The following is a 19,738-nucleotide window of genomic DNA, read 5'->3' as shown; positions in this document are numbered from 1 at the left end:
GTCTGCCTGTCACCTGCGGCAGGACCCGAGACCTCATTGTCTCTTTGCCCCTACTGCTGGTTGTCTTGCCTTGCAAATTCATTGTTTTTCCCTTCCATTTGTATCTCAATGAAGAAGTTTGGGATGTAAAAAAAAAAAAACACCTGGTCAGATTCCGTCCAACTAACCTGGTCCATCTATATGAAACAGGTTTATAATTCATGTTTCAATCAGTTAATCACAACCCCAGTAAATGGTAGATGGCTCCAATCTTTTCTTTTCCCCTTTAATGGTTAATTTTTCTTGTCAGGATCACCATGTAATGTCTACTCTTTAATGCTGCTTTTGAATGTCCACCTTACCTGCTTCCTACTCCCCATGGTCATTTGCAAGAACTGATGGAGCTACCTTTAAAGTCTAACCCAGTCTACTTTTTAGACTGCTAAAAAGTAGAAAAACTACTTTTCACCAGCTCTGTTGCTGTATTCCTAGTCCAAGTGAATATTTGACAAATGACTGTGCCATTAACTGAGATGGGGAAAGTCTAAGGTAGCAAGCAGCATCAGAGGTTAAATCAAGAATCCCCTTGAGTATAATATCCTATAAGACATCCAAGGGGAGTTGATGAGTAGTTCATTATGAGTAAAGCCTCAGTCCAGGACTGGAATCGTCAGCATGTAAGAATGGAGGTATTTAAAGTCATGGGAAGATCTGGGGTCATCAAGGAGCATGGGAAATGTAGACACTGGGCCCTGGGCACTGCTCCACGGAGACCATGTGAGGAAGAGAAGTCAAAGATGAGGCTGCCCAGGGGGGACCAGTGAGATGGAGCAGAAGCAAACCGGGGCAGATGTGGCGTGTGACTGTGTTTCAGAAGGACAGACGTCAGTTGGCCCAGTGCTGCTGGGACGTCACCTGGGTGGAGCACTGGGAAAGCTGCTCGGTGAGATGGAAATGTGTTAGGTGATGCTCATAAAAGCCATTTTGATGGCGTGCAGAGGATGATAGCCTGGTTGAGGTGGGTTGTGAGAGAAGGGGAGACAGGCAGGGCCTATGGGCAACTGTCTGGGAATGTTTTGCTATAAACCGGAGCAAAGCTATGGATCTGTCATTGAGGGGAGTTTGGGTCAGGCCTAGTTGATGCGTGTTTAAGATTAGAGATACTACAGCATGTTTGCTGAAGGCAATGACCCAGAAGACAGGGAAATTTGGGGGACACGAGAATTAGTGATAAAATATTAAAGAACAAAATCTGTGGTGCAAGGGACCGAGGAGGAGAGCCTGTAGGAGCAGGAAGGGGAGGGAGCATGGTGATGCTGGCAGGCTGGCGCATTTAGAGCCTGGAGGAGGCAGGCGTTCTCAGCATAACCCTGGGAAATATAGGTAGGGCGTGAGTCATTCTCCTCATTTCGCAGATGATCAAATGAAGATGCAGTTAAAAGCCTCACATGTCAGCAGCTGAGTTAAAGACTCAGTCCAAGTGTCCCGACTCCTAGTTTTGAACTGTTGATATTCCACCATGGTTTCTATGACAGTCCTTCGCGTTGGGTGGAGCTGAAATTGATTCAGACCCAATTAGTCAGACTTGGAGCCTCCAGCCCGGGGTTCTCCGTCTGGCCCTATCGCTGGGCTCTGGGCAATAGTTATTGAACTTTATTCCAAGCCTGGGTTCCCTTGTTTCTAAGATGGAAGCACTCCTGATGGCCTCCCAGGTGGGTTATAAGAATCAAATGAAATAATATATGTGCCTGGTAAGTGGAAAAGTGCTTTCTTTATGCTTCTGGGATGATGAGTCATGGGGTTGTAGCATAGGCTAAAGAGATCCAGAAACCTGCTAGGCAGAGCTATTTCGAAACCTGTGGTGAGGACCAGAATATAAGCTTTTCCTTGCTTATGTAAGGAGCAGCTATTGTTAAACATCAGCTAGTTTGGAGTTAAAGGAAGTCGCTCTGTACTTGTAGTAATAGTGAGACTCATGCTGCTTCAGGAACTGCTTGGAGGATGCAGGTCTGTCAGCACCGACTGGGGCGGGGGCCAGTGAGGAAAGGTGGGCGAACCTCTTAATGAATATTCAGACTCCAGCTTTGTCATCTGTTTCATCTTCCTCAGCAGTCTCTGTCCTTCTGCCTGACTCTGGACCCAAAGCACGTTCTTGTACATTATGACAGCACCTGGAGTTAAGACCATGAGAACTGATTATACTGACTTCTGTCTTATCCTTTAAAAATTGCTGTGGGGCTGGGAATTTTGTTTAGAATTTTAAAAGTGTAAGTAAACTACCACATACAGGTTACTACAATGTGAAGTTCATTCCAGCTGAGAATTATACTACTTTGTGTATATGTTTGAAATCTGCTACCTTCGAAAAGAGAATGGCTACCCACCCCAGTATTCTTGCCTGGAAAATTCCATGGACAGAGGAGTCGAACAAGCTACAGTCCGAGGGATCACAAAGAGTCGGACACTACTGAGTGACTAACACACACGCACCTTATATCACATTGTATTATCACTGAATTAACCAAAGGTTATTCATGCCTTTGTGTGTATACTGTGAAGGATGGAGTTTAGAAAGCTATTAGTTTGTTTTAAAAGCCCCCTTTCCCTTCACAAATATTACTTGACTTCCAAGTACAGCTACACATTGCAAAATTGATGACAATCTTCTTTGTGGGATTGACTTATTATCTTAATACTTTTCATGTTATGTAAAATATTTTAAAATATGTTTTGTCATAAAATCACTTGCTAACCTCTGGTCTTTAATTTATTGTAAGTTCTGTTTCTAATAGATACTGATCCATAATATTTGGCCTCTATAGGCTTTTGGTAAATAATGAAGTTTTTTATTTAGTAAAACACCTCAGAACAAATGTTACTGGCTTCCAGTCAGGAAACGAGAGAGCCAACAAATGTTGCTAGTAAGCATTATTAAAGGGACATTTAAAATATCTTCCCTCAATGGATAGCTGGACACTGTTCAGCCTTTCTTTATGTGTGCTTGTTATTTCAAGTTTGTTCTGAAAATTCCTCGGTGAAAATGTCTTGCTTCAAAATGTAAACAGAATTTCCCCTTTTATTTTAGGGGACTGATTCCACTGAAGCACCTGCCAAGCCAAAGAGAAGTTTTTATGCTGCGAGGGATTTGTACAAATACCGACACCAGTACCCAGTAAGACTATAGAATGATTTTTTTCTACACTGTAAAATATTTCCCTTCTGTTTCTGTTATTTTATGGTGCCAATGAGCAAATGTACAAGGAAGGTCCTTGTGCCTTTTTTATATGTCCATGTGCTGGAGATTGATTTATTTTTTCCTTTAGCAGAACTTCAAAGATATCCGATATCAAAATGACTTGAGCAATCTTCGTTTTTATAAGAATAAAATTCCATTTAAGCCCGATGGTGAGTAATCTGCTACCTTGGTAAAAAGCAGACTTTAAATAGTAGTAGTAGTAGCACTAGCTATTCTTTGTTTACTCCCTGCTCGGTCCATTCTCAGCGTGTTGGTTTGTTGCCTGGCTTGACTCTGCCCTGCAGTCCCTCATGTCCCCAGAGTCTAGACCCTTGAGCTGTGAGCATCCACTCGGCAGATTCTGGAGGAGTAACCTGAGGATTATCAATTCCTTCCCAGTTACAGTGGTGACTCCTATCTGGAAGGTAGTGGGGGCCATTTCTGTGAGAGGAAAAAAGGAGATTTCTAGAACCCTAGGGTATCAGATTATTGAGAAACATTAGGGGGGAACAAATTCAGTTTCCTCGGTTTAAAGATGAAGTCGCTGGATCTTGATGCTGGAATGACCGGTTGGTTGGTTCACTCCATCGTAGACTTGGGTCTCGGTTCCAGAATTTAGTGTTCCTTTCATTGTGCCATAACCGCAAAGTCTATAGAAAATGATTGAACGTGATGTTTCTGTTGGGATCATCTTTCCTGTTGGTTTTCAGGTTCAAGGTCAGGAAGCTAGAGGAGCTTCACTTCAGCGTCTCGGTATCTTAGGGAGGGAACTACGCACAGTGCAGGTCTCCACACAACTCTGTCAGATAAGCCCACCCTCCGCAGCTCTGCAGGTGCCTTCCTAGGGTCTTTTCTAAATCTATAATGAGACGGTGCAGTCCCCACGGTACCTATGCCTGGCTCCCCCTGGCACCAGACTGTGGTTCATGGTGGGCAATCTCACTTTATCCAGGTCAAGCCGGAAAGACGGCTGCTCTCCATACAGCCCTTGTCTCTGTGAGGTGACCAGATGGCCCTGGCTGCGGCTCTTTGCTCTCAGTGGAAACTGAGCCAAATTCACAGCAGGGTGAATCAGGGAATGAGGGTCATGGGTTGCAAAGCAGAACCAAGTTAGTTCTTGGAAATGCTTAAGGAGTTCCCTACATTGGGCACTGGCAGACAAACCAGTTGGGAAGTTGGGTGTATTGCTGACATGGCCCGATCCACTTGACTTTAGTTATTTTCTGGTGTCCCAGAAGTCTGCCTCAATTTGGAAGGAACCCTCTAGGTGAAAATGCTCTGTTGTATTTTCTAATGGTGGAAACTGCTTTATATACTAATTGAAATAAGATTAATTAATTGTCTTTTTAGGACCTGGGGTAAGAAAAATTTTTGAAGAAATGCAGTGGTAGATTGTCAATTTGACTCTGATGTGACTTTGATAAAAATCTACCCAAAGGGATGCCTTCAAATACTGAACACATTGAAGATAGAGATAATGACAATGTTTAACTTCTTCTTTTTTTTTTTTTTTTGTATTTCTAACAGTGAATTTATTTTTGAGGTAGTAATTTAGAGCAATAACTTAAAGCAATGAATCTTTTTTTTGGTAATCTTTATCACAAAATTTATTTGGAAATCTTATAAGACTAGTGGGGGTCAGAAGTTTTAGGTATGGTCACATAAAATGTTGTTCTAGTTTATTATATAAATTCCATCAATTCACACTTTCCTCCCCAGTATGTGTGAACACACACACACCACACTTGTTAGTAAGCATAAGTCTGCAATGACGTGTATTGGGTTGACCAAAAGTTTATTAGGTTTTAAGTACAAATAAAAGGACTATTTTTCATTTTCACGAAGAACTTTATTGAAAAACATATTCCCCAACTGAACGAACTTTTTGGCCAACCCAATATTTTACTTGTTAAGTAGGAGGAAGGGTAAATGGAAGGGGAAACAAATGGGAAATTATAGGGGTAAATGTTTTCAATAGGCTGAGGATTAACTAACAACGTTTTACCAAAAACCTTGAGCGTGAGGTTCTCTGATACAAACCGGTGACCTCTGGAGGAAACAGTAGTGAGATGAGCTATGCTTAGAATGGTGTTATGTTGTGTCTTTGTCTGTAAAATTGACTAAGTGGCTACAGTTAATTGTGAGGACCTAGACAGATTTGGGAAGCAGAATTTTGCCGGAATAAGTTCTTCTAGGAGAAGGACAGGACGTGGTGAAGAAGAGGGCTTATGTTTCAGGACCATAAAGACCGGTGTTCCGCTCCTAGTTTTGCTGGTGTGTGACTGAGCAGATCTTACTGCTTTGTCAGTAGTCAAGCAGGAGGAGCAATGCTCCAGAAATGCTGGGTTGAGACGGTGCTGGGCAGATTCAGCAGGCTGGCTGCACTGTGGACCAGTCCTGCCGCTAGAAAGCACTCAACACCTTTGCCTTTGCTTTCTCTTTCGTCCCTCTCCTTCCCCTTTTCCGACTTTTCTCTGCATCCTCTCCCTCCCACCTTTGTCCCCTGCCTTCCTTTTTGCCTGGGATACATTTCATTTTTATTTGGTTTAGTATTTAAAGAACTCAATGGCTCTCAAGGGCAGGGGCTGGCCAACTTTCTTTGTACAGGGCCATTGAGTAAATATACTCAGCTCTGCAGGCCATACCATATCTGTTGCAACTACTCAGTTTAAATACATAATACATGAATGGATATGCATGGCTGTGTTCCAAAAAAGCTTTATTTATAAAACAGATGGCAGGCCATAGTTTGCCAGCTTCTACTTTGGCGTAACTGTCCAATAGAGTTTTCTGCGATTTGAGGTGCCATGATTTTTCTTTTCAGTTAGGCTTATTTCACCACTGAGTCTGTGGCATAGTGTTTTCATCTTATAAAGGCATTGCTCTTGCGTGCTGTTATTAACGTTTTAAAAAGTTTTAACACAAAGCTTGAGTGATTCAGTCTCAAAATGCCTTCAACAGTGTTCTAACACCTGGTTCATGTTCTGAATCTTTCCTCTGCAGGTGTTTACATTGAAGAAGTTCTCAATAAGTGGAAAGGGGACTACGAGAAGCTGGAACACAACCACACCTACATCCAATGGTCAGTCACCTGCTCTCTCTCGAACCGTAACCTGTTTAATCACGTGTGCTTCCCGGAGATCACTAATATACAAATATTATTTCTCTAAAACATAGGCTTTTCCCTCTGAGAGAACAAGGCTTGAACTTTTATGCTAAAGAACTAACTACCTATGAAATTGAGGTGAGGCAAACTGATTTCATTTCATGCGAGTTAACCAAATTAATGTTGCCATTTGATGGCCCTGGTAACTCTGAGTCACTCCGCCAAATTTTTCTTTTTTTCATTAGGAATTCAAGAAAACAAAGGAAGCAATAAGAAGATTCCTCCTGGCTTATAAAATGATGTTAGAGTTTTTTGGAATAAAGCTGATAGATAAAACTGGAAACGTTACCCGGGCTGTTAACTGGCAGGAAAGATTTCAGCATCTGAATGAGTAAGTAGAGGCCCTGCAATGAGTCCCCAAGGCATGGATTTTCTCTGGGTTGGAATTCTCTATGGCACATAGAGCCACAAGCAGATGGACCCATGGATTTGAATTCAAAAGCTCATCTGAAATGCACTTTATTCCCTGTTCTATATTCTAAAGCAAAACAAAATAACAACAGCAAAAAAAAAGAATGATATTCCAGGTAGAAATATGACTGCTTGGTTTCGCAACTGTTTATTCCTGCAGCCACTCTACTGTCCACAGTCAAGTGTAGCCTCACTCCCTGTTTATACCGTGTTTTTCAGCATTTGTGGTTGTTTGTATAGGCTTTTCTAGACCCCTCTCCTAGGCTGTATGCTTCTGGTAGCTCGGGCTGCTTCTCAGGCACTGTGCCTTCTTAGATCAAATCCATAATGAAGCCTATGACATATACTGTAAGTCCCCTACATATGAACCTTCAAGCTGTGAACTTTCAAAGGTGCAAATGTGCGTTCACGTGTCCCATGTTGCTAGCTGGTTCATGGGTCTGGTGTACATTGTCACCTGTGTGCATCATCTACAAGTGGCGGTGCTTTTGTGTACTTTACTGAACAATACTGTATAGAGTACAGCAGTTCAGTATCTTTATTTCAAGCCCAGGATATCTGGAAGCAAGCATAAAAGCAGCAGTGGTATAGGTGGTATTTTTCAAGGTACTATACTGTAAGATTAAAAATGTTTTCTTTATTTTTTTGTGTATTTTTATGTATTACTTGTGTGAAAAGTATTATAAACCTATTACAGTATAGTACTAAAATCCAATTATGTTAGTTGGATATCTAGGCTAATTTTGTTGGACTTCCGAACAAAATGGACCTAGAATATGCTCTTGGAGCGAACTCATTTGTATGTAGGGGACTTTATAAGACTGAGAGGTTCTCATACATTTTAGAAAGAGAGAAAATTAGAATCGTCACCTTATAGGTCATAATCAGAAGCCCAGTTTTTGTTAATAAATTGAAACACCTGTGAAGAAAATTTTAGCAGTTTATCTGGAACTGATTTTCTGTGTTCTTTTGCTTGGATATTTATAACTTTCAGTAATACTTATATCCCAGTTTAAAAAAATTATTTTCTTTGCATGCAAACTGGCCCCCCCCCCCCTTAATTATAGGGTGACTTATGAGCACTGGACTATAAAACCAACAACTTTAGAACATTTTTAGCACATTATAATTAGCTGAATGGGGCAAATACCAAGAGAAAAACTAACCTAGAAATATGCCTTTACACCAAACAGCATTTATAAACTAATTTTTTGTGTGTATTTTTCTATAACTTTGATCTTGTTTTGGTAAAATGAGTAGAAGCATTACTGTTTGAGCCTTCTATTTATTATTTATAATCAACACTATTAAAATGGTGACTTGTAGTAAAACACTCAAGATGTGGGCATAAAACTTTATGGTCTTGACTAGAAGACCTGTTAACTCATAACTCAAGTTAAATTTGATTTATACAGAGCACTTAGAAGGACATGGCAACCCACTCCAGTATTCTTGCCTGGAGAATTCCATGGATGCAGGAGCCTGGTGGGCTACAGTCCATGGAGTCGCAAAGAGTTGGGCACGATTTAGCGACTGACGATAGAGCACTTGTACTGGAACGATGCAGAGAGCTCTCCCCGAGCTCTCTGTGCACAGTTTCCAAGCACTTGCGTCATACCCTCAAAGACAGCTCTGTGCAGTAGTCTGTTGACATGAAGGATGGTAAGAGTCAGCCTCAGAAGAGGATCTGATGATGTCTCATCTTCTGTGTGCTCACGAATGTCATTTGAGAGAACCTCCATTTCCAACTTGGTTGTTTTTTTTTGTTTTTTTTTTCTTGGTTGGGATAGCACTCTTGTTTAGTAAATATTTGTTGAATGAATAAGTGGCGGACAAACCAGGTTTGTCTGCCTAAATCCTCCCTGGGGTTTAATTGTCTCTGCCACTCTTAACTGGTGGTTGGAAGCAGAAGGCTTTCGTTAAATGACTTTCTGGCTTGAGACTCGGAGGGGAGCCTGACTGTTACCTGACCCTTCCCGCCCTGTCCTCTTTCCTTCTTTCCACCACCAGTTTTCCTTTCCATGGGTACAGCTTTTTTGTGTGTTTTAATCTGCATAGTATCTTAAGTCTTTTAGAGTAAGCAGGGAATTCAGTGTGTTTATAGTAGTCCAGCAGAGGAAAATATTAAAGTCAAGTGAAATAAAGTATAGTGAACAAGGGCCATGGCTAAAACGGGTAAAATATTTCAGCCTTTCCCATTGCCCTCACCTCTGGCTGCAAGCCCAGCTTCTCTCTTTGATCTGCTAAGCCACCCCAGAGTCTACTCACAACATTAGGAGAGTGGGGCTGTTTTGTATTTCTTGGTGACATTTGTTTCAAATCATACTGAAACATCCAGTTTCTTTCTTGTATGATTCTGTTCCATAATCCTGCTCTTTATTCACTTTAACCCAAGTGTTTGTTCTTTTCCACTGTTATGTAAACTTTTAAATTGGAGAATGTGTTGATACAGAAAATTTTATCTTGGTCATTCATCTTGGATTGGATATGTGAAATTGAGCTACTTGCCAATATAGTAAATTTTGTTGTGTCATATAACACTTCTTTGTTTTTTTAAAGGAAAATATTATTCCATTTTACCATACCTCTCTTTCTCATAGACTTAGGAAGCAGACGTTGGGATTTCACTACCAAGTTATTAGACTATGTAGCGAAAGTGAAAGTGTTAGTGGCTTAGTTGTGTCTGACTCTTTGCAACCCCATGGACTGTAGCCTGCCAGGCTCTTCTGTCCATGGAATTCTCCAGGCAAGAATACTGCAATGTGCAGTCATGCCCTTCTACAGAGGATCTTCCAGACCCAGGGATCAAACCTTGGTCTCCCTCATTGTAGGCAGATTCTTTACCGTCTGAGCCACCAGGGATGCCAGACTATGTAGACGCTACCCTAATCTAACTACTAGGTTGGTCCTGCTGATGATGGCACTTTGTCTTAACTTCACTCAAATTGGTTTTGTCACAAAAGACTGGTACTTGATTCATAAAACTGGAGCATTATCTGTGCTATGTTTTATCCTTTGGCCTTCAAAGAGTTGACTATTAAGAGAACACTACTTTGGTAAACACCCAGAAAGATGGAAACTTGAAAACTGTTGTACTTGTCTTTTCCAATGTTTGGTGAGCCTGAATCATTCAGGATTTGTTTAGTTTGGTCCAAACTAACTCTCAAGGTCCTGGAACCAGGTCCATCCACTCCTCAAATAATTCAGCATCCTCCACTTTTCCCAAATAAGTTGCTAGTTATTCCTAAGTAAATAGCAAGCATTTGTGGAAGCCAAGGCAGGTATATGTGACGCTTGTAGAAAGTTCGATGCCTGAGGTGTAAAGAGGTTTAAGGAGGTTAGGAATAAGTGGTGGTTGTGGGGCAGTATTGGGTGAATAACTCACCTGGGCTGTTGATGACACATGTGATTAATACATGAAAATTAATCATGTATTAATGATTCCTTTTGGACACAGCCAGGTATTTGTAATAAAGCAACTCTTGGGCCGAGTGAGGTCAGGGAGGTGAGATTATGAATTGTGACAGAATAGGTTTGGAAGGCTTTCATCTGATAATGGCCTTAGTTTTCAGACAAAGAAGATATTTGTGCAATCTGGGGAAAGAAGCATCTTTGGAATCAATGGCAGTAAAGGCAAAATTGTCAATTCTGTGATAGGGAAAGATGAGGTGAGAGAGGTCACAGATGGAAAAGAGTTGGGGTGATTATGTTATGATAGGTACAAGCATGGTGGTCCTTAGTATACCAGTACCAACATTTATATGGTTAAATAGCGTCTAATATTTAAGTTTCACATTCTAAGCTTATGGGTCAGCTCATTTGATTCTTACAAACTCAGGTAGGTGTGGGCCCTTTTCCCCATCTGCAGACTGGGATGCTGAGCCTTCGAGATGCCATTATTTCACGCAGCTGCAGGTGCAGAGCCAGGATGTGAGTTCAGTTCTGACTCCAAAGCCCACGCTCTCTGCTGTGCTAAGGAAGTCAGTTTTGCATCCTTCGTCAGAATTGTTCCGGCCAGGTAGAGTGGCTTTTGCTGCTTTCCTTCTGAGTTGGTTCTTATGGTGGATTCTGTTGACCAGCTGACCCTGGAAATCATACATTCAGCTGGTAGCTAATGGCCAGCACTGTTTACCTGTGGCAAGAATGATACCTTTGTGTAGTCGATATTCATCCTCACTGTATTTTATAAATAATAATTCAGCATCCGTGGAGCTACATTTTGAATCTAAATGGTTTTCAAATGTGAAGAACTAACAAACCAGGGAGGATTTATTTTCTATACTTGAGTTTTATATAGATTGGCATGACACTGAGGCACAGAGGTTTAATACCTTCTGTTTTATGCTTCTTCATGGAGTCTAATGCACCTTTTAGCAAAGTCATTACAAGGCATGTTTTCATGGTTTACACTCCATCAAAAGTACTTTCCCAGTGGCTTTCATTCCCAGGCTTCTTCCCCCGCCTAATATTCTTCCTTCATTTTATTCAACCTGCTTCCAGGTCTCAGCACAACTATTTGAGGATCACTCGTATTCTGAAAAGCCTTGGCGAGCTTGGATATGAAAGTTTTAAATCTCCTCTGGTAAAATTTATCCTTCATGAGGCTCTGGTGGAAAATACTATTCCCAATATTAAACAGAGTGCACTGGAGTATTTCGTGTACACAATCAGAGACAGAAGGGAGAGGAGAAAGCTCCTACGGTTTGCCCAGAAACATTACACGCCCTCAGAGAATTTTATCTGGGGACCCCCGAGGAAGGCACAGCCCGAGGGCAGCAAAGCCCAGAAGCCCCCCGGCCTGCCCACCGCGGGCCAGCAAGGCCAGACGTCTATGCACAAAAAACCCAAAGACTCCAAAAACGCCTCCTCAGCCGCGCATGGGATCAGTAAAGCAGCTGAAGACAAAAAAGTGGCCTCTAAGGAGTCAGGAGAAGAGACGGACAAGCCCAGTGCGGAGCCAGGCAGCGAGGCTGCCCAGCCCGGAGACCCAGGGCAGGACGGGGTTGCGGACAATTCCAGTCCTCAGGCAGAAAAGACAGTCACTGACCCCGAGGAGCAAAAGGAGAGTGCGTCTCCCTCGGAGAAGGATGAGGCGGGTGACAAGCAGAACCAAGACGGTGGAAGTCCAGGCGATACGGGTTCCCAAGATGACGCCGCGTTGCCGTGAATTATCAGAAGGCCCCCGTGCCTGTGCACCCCCGGGAGGGGAGGCTGGGGCGTGTCCTAAGGAGCAGTGGCCACGTTTCCCAGCGCAGCCGGAGGTTGATGATTTTCTGTGGTCAGCATTTAGTTGTCACCTGGTTTTTAGTCTGGATGGCTGTGAATTTAATATTTAAAAAGAAGTCTGAAGATGAGACTCAGTGAATGAGTGTATCCTGTAACACTTTGGGGATGTGAGTTTTTGCATCCTTTACACAATTCCTTTTAAATTAATTTCAGTGTATCTGGAAGTAATCATGCAGTGTTTGATATAGCTGAGATAGAAATCAGTTCTTGGAGCAGACTGTACTATACCTGGAGGAAATTGAGAGGATAATTTCATTATGTGGCCACACCTTTGCCAGATTTAAAGGTTCCTGTGTTTAAGCTGCAAGAAAAAAATGTGGTCTTCTTTGAGGTATTCAGAAAGGAATTTGGATTTTTTTAACAGCACCTCAGCGTGTTTACTTTCAGGTTCTGGTAAGGAGGATGGATGTTCTTGGGGACTTGGAATCACCTTCCCCTGCTTGTCAGTCCCGCCGTCTTTCCCGGTCCTCTCTCTCCACCCTTAGCCTCATTCTCATCAGCCACCTGTGTCGGCCGGCACCTGCGTTTCTAGTGCTGACATCTAGACATTCAGATGGTCTCCTACAGTGACATTTACACGGGACGAAGAGACTGTCAACTGTACGATTTCAAGAATTTGCTTTGTTTAAAATAATAAACATGTTTTTCTGTATTAACATGCTTAAAAACAAATTTTGATGCAAAAGTACAAGAAGAAAATCTTGCCTTTTATGGCTGTTCCATATAAATTTGGTGCTTGTGTCTGAATGCAAATGACTAAAGAATTAAAAAATAAGAGAAGAAATTATTCATTTTTAAAACGCATGCATTTTGTACCGGCAACAAGGCAGTGGTCCCTGAAACCATGAATATCTCAGTGTTATGTGGACTATGAAGTTCATATTGCTTAGCCCACAGGGTATCTTTAAAAAAAATACAATTTGCTATATCTCAGTTGTCAGACCTTGAAATTGAGAGTAGATTTGATATCCCATGTTCAGCTTTAGTAAGCACAGAATGTGTCAAAATTGGGTAAGAGCAAATAGCTTTATTTCCTATAATATTGTTACTAATTATTACATATTAGAAAACAATTAAACACTGTGGTGAAAACTTCAGCATACCTACAAATATAATGAAAGTAATTAATAGACCTTTTTTTTTAAAACTTAATTTCATTTAGAAAGAAATTGTCTTTGTGTGTTTCTTAGGCTTTTAAGGGAAGATCTATTCACTTTAACCCCCAAAGAATTTTTACTATTTTTACTATGTCCTGTTTTTTAATCATATCATATCATCTTCTGTTACCTTTATTGATCAGAGGATTTTTAGCAAAGGATTTCTAGAAAATAAACACACCAACAGTATGCTTTTAGAGGATTTTATTGCCTTGAAATTTACATAAAACATAACTGTTTCTCAAATCTGACTTATTTAGTCAGAATGTTAGTAATGTGTATTATATATGTATTCCAATAAATATAGAATATTTTCTCATTATAATTTCTCATAATACACCAGTTTTATGTTTCTTCTGTTTTTTGAAGTGAGCATTAGGATTTGGGAAACAATTCTGCTTTTGGATTTCAGTTTCTTTTTTTACTTTAATCTAAAAAAAGATTTCTTTCATGGCCCCATTCTTTCTTTAATGGCTTCATTGAGCTCAATAAGCAATTTTGCAGGATTAGGGCATGAGAGTAGGTTGCCACATTGGGCTGAATTGTAGAAATATAATACATTAGAAATATCTTACCAATTTTGCATACATGATAAAGTGTTCACACCACTTTCTGACTACATAATGTTAAAATTTTGTGACCAGATATTAAAATATGAATAAGCAGCAGACTGATACTAAAATGGGTATAATCTGAATTACTTAGAAGCTAGTAGTATATCAGAGCCCTTAGATGTAAAAATGTTTCATTTGATAATTTAACTTTTAGAATATTCCTAATTAGGGATTTGATTAGATTGTACCATTTAATTTGAGAATATTTAGTCTCAAGGGAAAAACTGCCTGGCTTTCATTTAAAATAGGGGCCTTTTTCTACCATGCTGGTTTTGAAAGGTATATTCACATGAAACAGTATCAGTTCTCCATTTAGTCTGTAAATAACTTTTGAGAGAATTCTTCAGTGGAAAGAAGTGAGAGTGTGCCATTCCTTTTGCAGATAAAAATTACACCTAAATTTTTTTTCTATTAAGAATATTTTGTACATTCAGTAGTTTTAAAATAAGATCTATAGGTGTGTCTTTATGTGTGTGCTAGACATGAAACAGCCCTCTGGGTTTGACTCTGATGTGTTGTATTTTAAAAAACTACTATGTGCTTGCAGAAACTTATTGAGAAGCTATTATGAAAATGCAGTGGAGCATGGCCAAATAGCTAGAAACTATCGAATTTTTGCAATTCTATAGAGTTTATCATTGTACCATGGACTGTGAGGATACTCAGTATTGGCTATTGATAAAATACTAATTTGCATTTCATGACAAACAGATGTTATACTGCTTGGTTAGTCTAGTATATTTCTAATATTTTGTGCATTCATATCCCAAAGGAGATAATATACGTGAAAATATTTTGAAATACTATAAAGTGATATATAATGATAAGATATATTTCTGTACAGTAGAGAAAAAGTTTATAACATTAAGAATATTATACCATTATACATTCTTGTGCTCAATCTTACAAGAAACAGAAAAGAATAATGACAACTGAAAATATGTCTGCTTTCTCTAAGTCAGGTCCAGTTCTCAGTTCAAAATTATATGATATAGCTTTATTTTGAATTTTAGTTGTGATAAAAAGCTTTTTTTCAGCTTCAAGGAGAAAACAGAACTTGTACCTCAGGAGTTAGCAGAGAAGTTCCAAGATTTTTTTTTTTTTTTTGCCAAGTCTTAAAAATATAAATGTTATGTTTCTATAATTATCTACTTTGTTTCTAGTTTTTATACTTTAATCTGACAGAAGGAATGATCTGGTAAAAAAGGAAAACAATACAATACAGTGTTACATCCGAGTCACTCTTTAAAAAATCATTTTCGTAAGTAAACATCCATATCAAAGCGGTCAAAAATTGATTGACCCAGTGGAGAGAGACTATTTGGTTAACTGCTTAAAGTTAAATTTCTCTAGTTTATAGTATAGTTATGGTTGATTTTTAATCTACTGAGCAACTAAATCACCCTTTTATTTTGTCTTTCCATCATTGAGACTCTTATAAAAGCTTTGTTTTCTAACCTGAGGAAAGGACAGTCTTGATCTTGTTTGGTTCTAATTGCATCTGTGGCCTCTCAAGTTTATTTGGGGTGAGCGGGGATTCTTTGTTATAGAAATAATTTTGAAGATTTCTATTTTGTTTCCCACTTTAAAGATATCCATTTTGTTTTCTTCTGGGGTATTTCTGTTAAATGTAAGGTAAGCTGGAGTTAGACACACTGGAAATCATTTCAAATGTAGGTGTAATTGTAGAGAAAGATGGCATGGATTAATAGAATATAGAAAGTTAGGGATACACGTGTTGATGTCTTTTACCTCTGAATTCTGTTTGTTCCACGAGCAGATCTGTGTGGGTATCTCTAGGGTGACAGTGAGTACACCCTGCCTCCTCCCATGTTCCAGCCCACCCAGCAGACTGTGCTGGGGGACAGACTGTATTTTAGAAATCCCTAATTACTGAAGTTGATAATAATATAGTTATAAACAAATGAATGCCTGGGGGTGTCTAGATGTGCCTTAACTAATGTGATCAGGCTTTCATTCAGAAGTTTAAATTTTTACTCCATTATAAAATCTTGCCATAAGGAACATTCCAAACCACAAAGATCAGTTATTTTAGTGAAATTTACTTTGGCTGGTGCTTTTTCATTTTGGAGACATTTCTATTTGTATCAGTAACATCAGTTCAAAAGTGAGTATATTTAGCCACAGTGTTCAAACATGTGTTATATTTGACAAAAGGCCTTTACAGTAAGAAAGATTAGAGCTACATGGTTACATTTATTTATGCTTCTCCTTAATTTTGTTACTTGCTGTAATTTTCACTATAAACATCTCTCAGTTTCTACAAGTAATATTTATCTGTCTTTTGTTTTTAGATGCAGATGGATGTAGAAAATGGAATTAGAGAAATGATTTAAAAGTTTAATTCCAATAGATGTTTGGAGGAATCTGAAATTAATTTGGACTTTTATGCTGTAGTTTTATTAGAAACATTTAAACAGTACTGTTCTTGCTTTTTACCTTAGGTTGGAGAAAATATTTTTTTGTCATCTGCTTTTTTTCTTCTTATGTTGAGAAGTTTATTGTTTTAGTTATTTGTGGGAAATGGCTTCTTAATATGTTTGTTTCCTTGAATTAACATCTTTGTGTGGAGGATACAATTAACTGCTTTGTTTTATGGTCCAAACTCTGCCTGGAGGTTGAGTTCAGAGAAGGGGAGTTGGCTGAGAACCATCTGGGTGAAGGGGAGCCGACCCTGGGTGCAGCCCCTTCAGTGGAGGAAGGGTCCCCAGAACCTCCTCTGAGTGACCAGGGTCTCGCTCTGCGATTGCTGACTTCTGAGGAGTGGGGGCCACCTGAGACTCCATGGCTCCATACACTGTTTCAGTGGGTGTCAGTTTTCATAAAAATACCTGCTGTAGTTCATTTGCCACCATTTTGTAGTTGTTTAGAAAATTGTGAGCAACTGGACACCTACTGTGTAGATTACAACTAAATGTATCTCAGGAAACATTGAAATACCAGTTCTGCCTACCCCTCCCCCCCCCATTCAAAAACTTCTGATCTCCAATCAAGTATTGCTTGGGTTGTTCTTTCAGAGGCCTGTGCATAAAAGTCTTCATAAAATGGTTCAGTGTAAAGATGAAATGAAAGGGAAAAGGCACCAGTGCTGTCCTGTTATGCTGAAAGACCTTTATATATATATATAAATCAGAAACCTTATATATTTTAATATGTAAAATATATGGAAGTTATAAAGTCTATCCTATTTTCAGTTTTAAATTATAATGGAGTTTGTGGAAGAGTTAACATTAACTAGAGAAATTAGTTGTGTGATAAGCTCTGGCCCTAAGTAGCATCCGAGTCCTGCACTCACTGCTCAGATGAACACTTGGTGCTGCGGGGTTCAGTGTTATGTGGAGGAGAGGAAAACACGATTGAAACACAAAATCAGAAGACAGACAGTCCCTGCGGAAACGAAGATGTAACCGACTGTAGGTCTGTGCAGTGAGGACGAGACGCGGCAGGGTCTGCAGAGCTTTCCGCCGGGGACGTGCCCTGAGTTACACGTGCCAAGGGGGTCAGTAGCTGTCTGGAAACAGTCCCATCCCTGCTCTCCTTTGAAGCCTGAATTCCGCTTACTCCACGGTAGACTCAGACCTTGTACAGGCTGAGAGAAATAATCACGTGATCCGGAACCAGGTTTAATTCCTCTGGCGGTGCTTTTCCTGGGTTAAGTGGAGGGGCTGGCTGTAGACCCAAGGAGGAGAGGCAGTGCTAGGTTGCCTGTGGCACAGTAATCGTGTCTCCCGAACCATCACAATGAAGAGCAACAAACTGGACCAAACGTTAGGTCCTTTTCCAAGCCTTTTGTTTTCCTCTTTGCAAAAAGTTGGTTTGCTTGTCTCCTCGGTGAGCTCGCCACTCTTCTTTTGTGCAAACTGATAAGACAGATGGCCATCCGGGTCCAGTCACCATTTCAACTGGGAGACCTTAGTGCCCTTTGTATTGTGAGTATTTCAGGAGGATGGGTACGATTCTCAGAAAGATGGGTGCTTTCCTTCCGGTGTGAGCGCTGTCTCTCCAGCAGCGGCGGGCCTTCCGCCACGCGCCGTCGTCGGCAGGGTGAATTACAGAAGGCTGCGCGTGTCTGTGCGCACCAATACCGTGTGTCTGTGGTAGAAGCTGTAACCAGTTTCTGGATATGTCTGGGACTATGAAACATTTTATAATCCCGTAACTGTATGGCAGTGTTATGCCAAAAATGTATAAAGAGCAATAGTTTCTCTTGGTTACTGCCGTGTTTAAAAAGATCGTTTCTGAAACTATATGTTTAGAGTCCCTTCAATTATTTTTAATAACTAGTGCCAAATATACGTCCTGTAAAATGACTAAAAGCCACTTCATCTTGGTTAACATTCTGGCCTTATGTTAGAGTACATTATGTTGATTTTGCATGATTAAACTATTTTTAAAGAGCTGGAACAAATGACTTTGCTGTTTTTCTATGATTAGACTTTCTTATGGTTATTGTATGAGATCAACATTATTCCCTTTTTATCCTCCAAAATAAATGTTGTGTTTTGCAGGGTGAAATCTTATTTACACAGGCAGTTATTTTTGTCAGGGATGATTGGAGGGTAGCTCACATGTGTTATATGTGAGCTGGCTGTTTATGGCTCTCTTTCACTTTTCTCTAATGCAAAGATTTAAAAGTACTTTTAATATAAATAAGTGCAATATGAATAATGGATGGAACAGATGTTTCTCACTTTAGTAGGGCTACTCTTAACAATTTTTTTTTTTTATTAAGAAAAATGCAGCTGTGAGGTGCAAGTGAGGAGGCTGCTCAAGATGCCACAGGACAGTGGGGTTGAAGGTGAGGAAAAGCATTACCTTGCAGCGTGGCTGTGCGTATCTGCAGAGGCAGGTGACGAGTGGATGACAGAGCAAAGAATAAACTGTGGTTAAGATGGAAATTAGGGCTTCCGGGGTGGCTCAGACAGTAAAGAATCTGCCTGCAATGCAGGAGACCCAGGTTCAATCCCTGGGTCGGGAAGATCCCCTGGAGAAGGGAATGGCAACCCACTCCAGTATTCTTGCCTGGAGGACTCCATGGACAGAGGATACTGGTGAGCTACAGTCTATAGGATCTCAGAGTCAGACACGATTGAGCGACTAACACTTTCAAGAATGAAATTGGAATGAAATCATATTGTGCATAAACGAGAAACTCGGTGAAAGGAAAGAAATAGATCACAGCTGTGATGGTGAATGAGCAGGATTGTAACTGCCTGATCTTGGGATGAATTGTTTAGCGAGAGAGCAAGGCGCACAAGCAATTACCATCCTAAGGGAGGAAGGGACATGTTCTGGTGACAGGAAATAGGTTTGCTTTTCCCCGAAGGTCAGAAGGCAGACAGTCTTACGAGGATAGAGATTCTTAGTAGAGTGAAAGCATCAGGATGGAGTCTGCATTTACTCAAGATGCAAAATCTAGTATGAGAGAGAGTTCACAGAAGATATTTATAATAAAACACATTCCTTATTTTAAGCCTCACATGCTCACAGAGCAGGCGAACTTTGTGTCCGGGGACAGAAGGAAACCTCAGCCAGGGGGAAAGTGATGGCAGGCAGGGTGGCCTCTCTCGGTTGAGTTTAGGCCCTTGGATTGTGACTCACTGAAGAGTCAGGCTGATTACGCTGAGCAGAGAAGGATGATCCTCTCCTTGGGATTATCCCCATGGATATGTGGGATTAATCGGAAGAGCATTTTTAAAATAGGTTACCCATGGGAGAGATTAGAGAGCCAGTGTGGACCTGACTTCACACAGGAAGGCTGCGTTTATTAATTTTGCTCTAATAGTTAGCATCCCACTATTTTAATAATCTGAGTGTATATTCAGCACTACCAAGGAATATACAAATATCTTCTCCTCAAATGGTGTAA

The 19,738-nt window shown here is 40.3% G+C and overlaps 1 protein-coding gene across 1 annotated transcript; it reads left to right on the top strand.

The window, feature by feature from the left end:
- The first annotated feature begins 829 nt into the window (after positions 1-829).
- OGFRL1 (opioid growth factor receptor like 1) lies at positions 830-18,273 on the top strand. The gene is made up of 7 exons (XM_040262166.1): positions 830-922; positions 3,065-3,151; positions 3,306-3,384; positions 6,218-6,296; positions 6,392-6,458; positions 6,566-6,711; positions 11,292-18,273. Exons 1-7 carry the CDS (start codon positions 830-832, stop codon positions 11,956-11,958), a joined length of 1,218 nt encoding a protein of 405 aa, XP_040118100.1. The 3' UTR covers positions 11,959-18,273.
- The last annotated feature ends 1,465 nt before the right edge of the window (positions 18,274-19,738 follow it).

Source organism: Oryx dammah, unplaced genomic scaffold, assembly GCF_014754425.2.
Source record: "Oryx dammah isolate SB20612 unplaced genomic scaffold, SCBI_Odam_1.1 HiC_scaffold_19, whole genome shotgun sequence".
Lineage (NCBI taxonomy): Eukaryota > Metazoa > Chordata > Mammalia > Artiodactyla > Bovidae > Oryx > Oryx dammah.
Note: the sequence above shows the minus strand (reverse complement) of the source record. Positions and strands in the feature narration are given on the sequence as shown.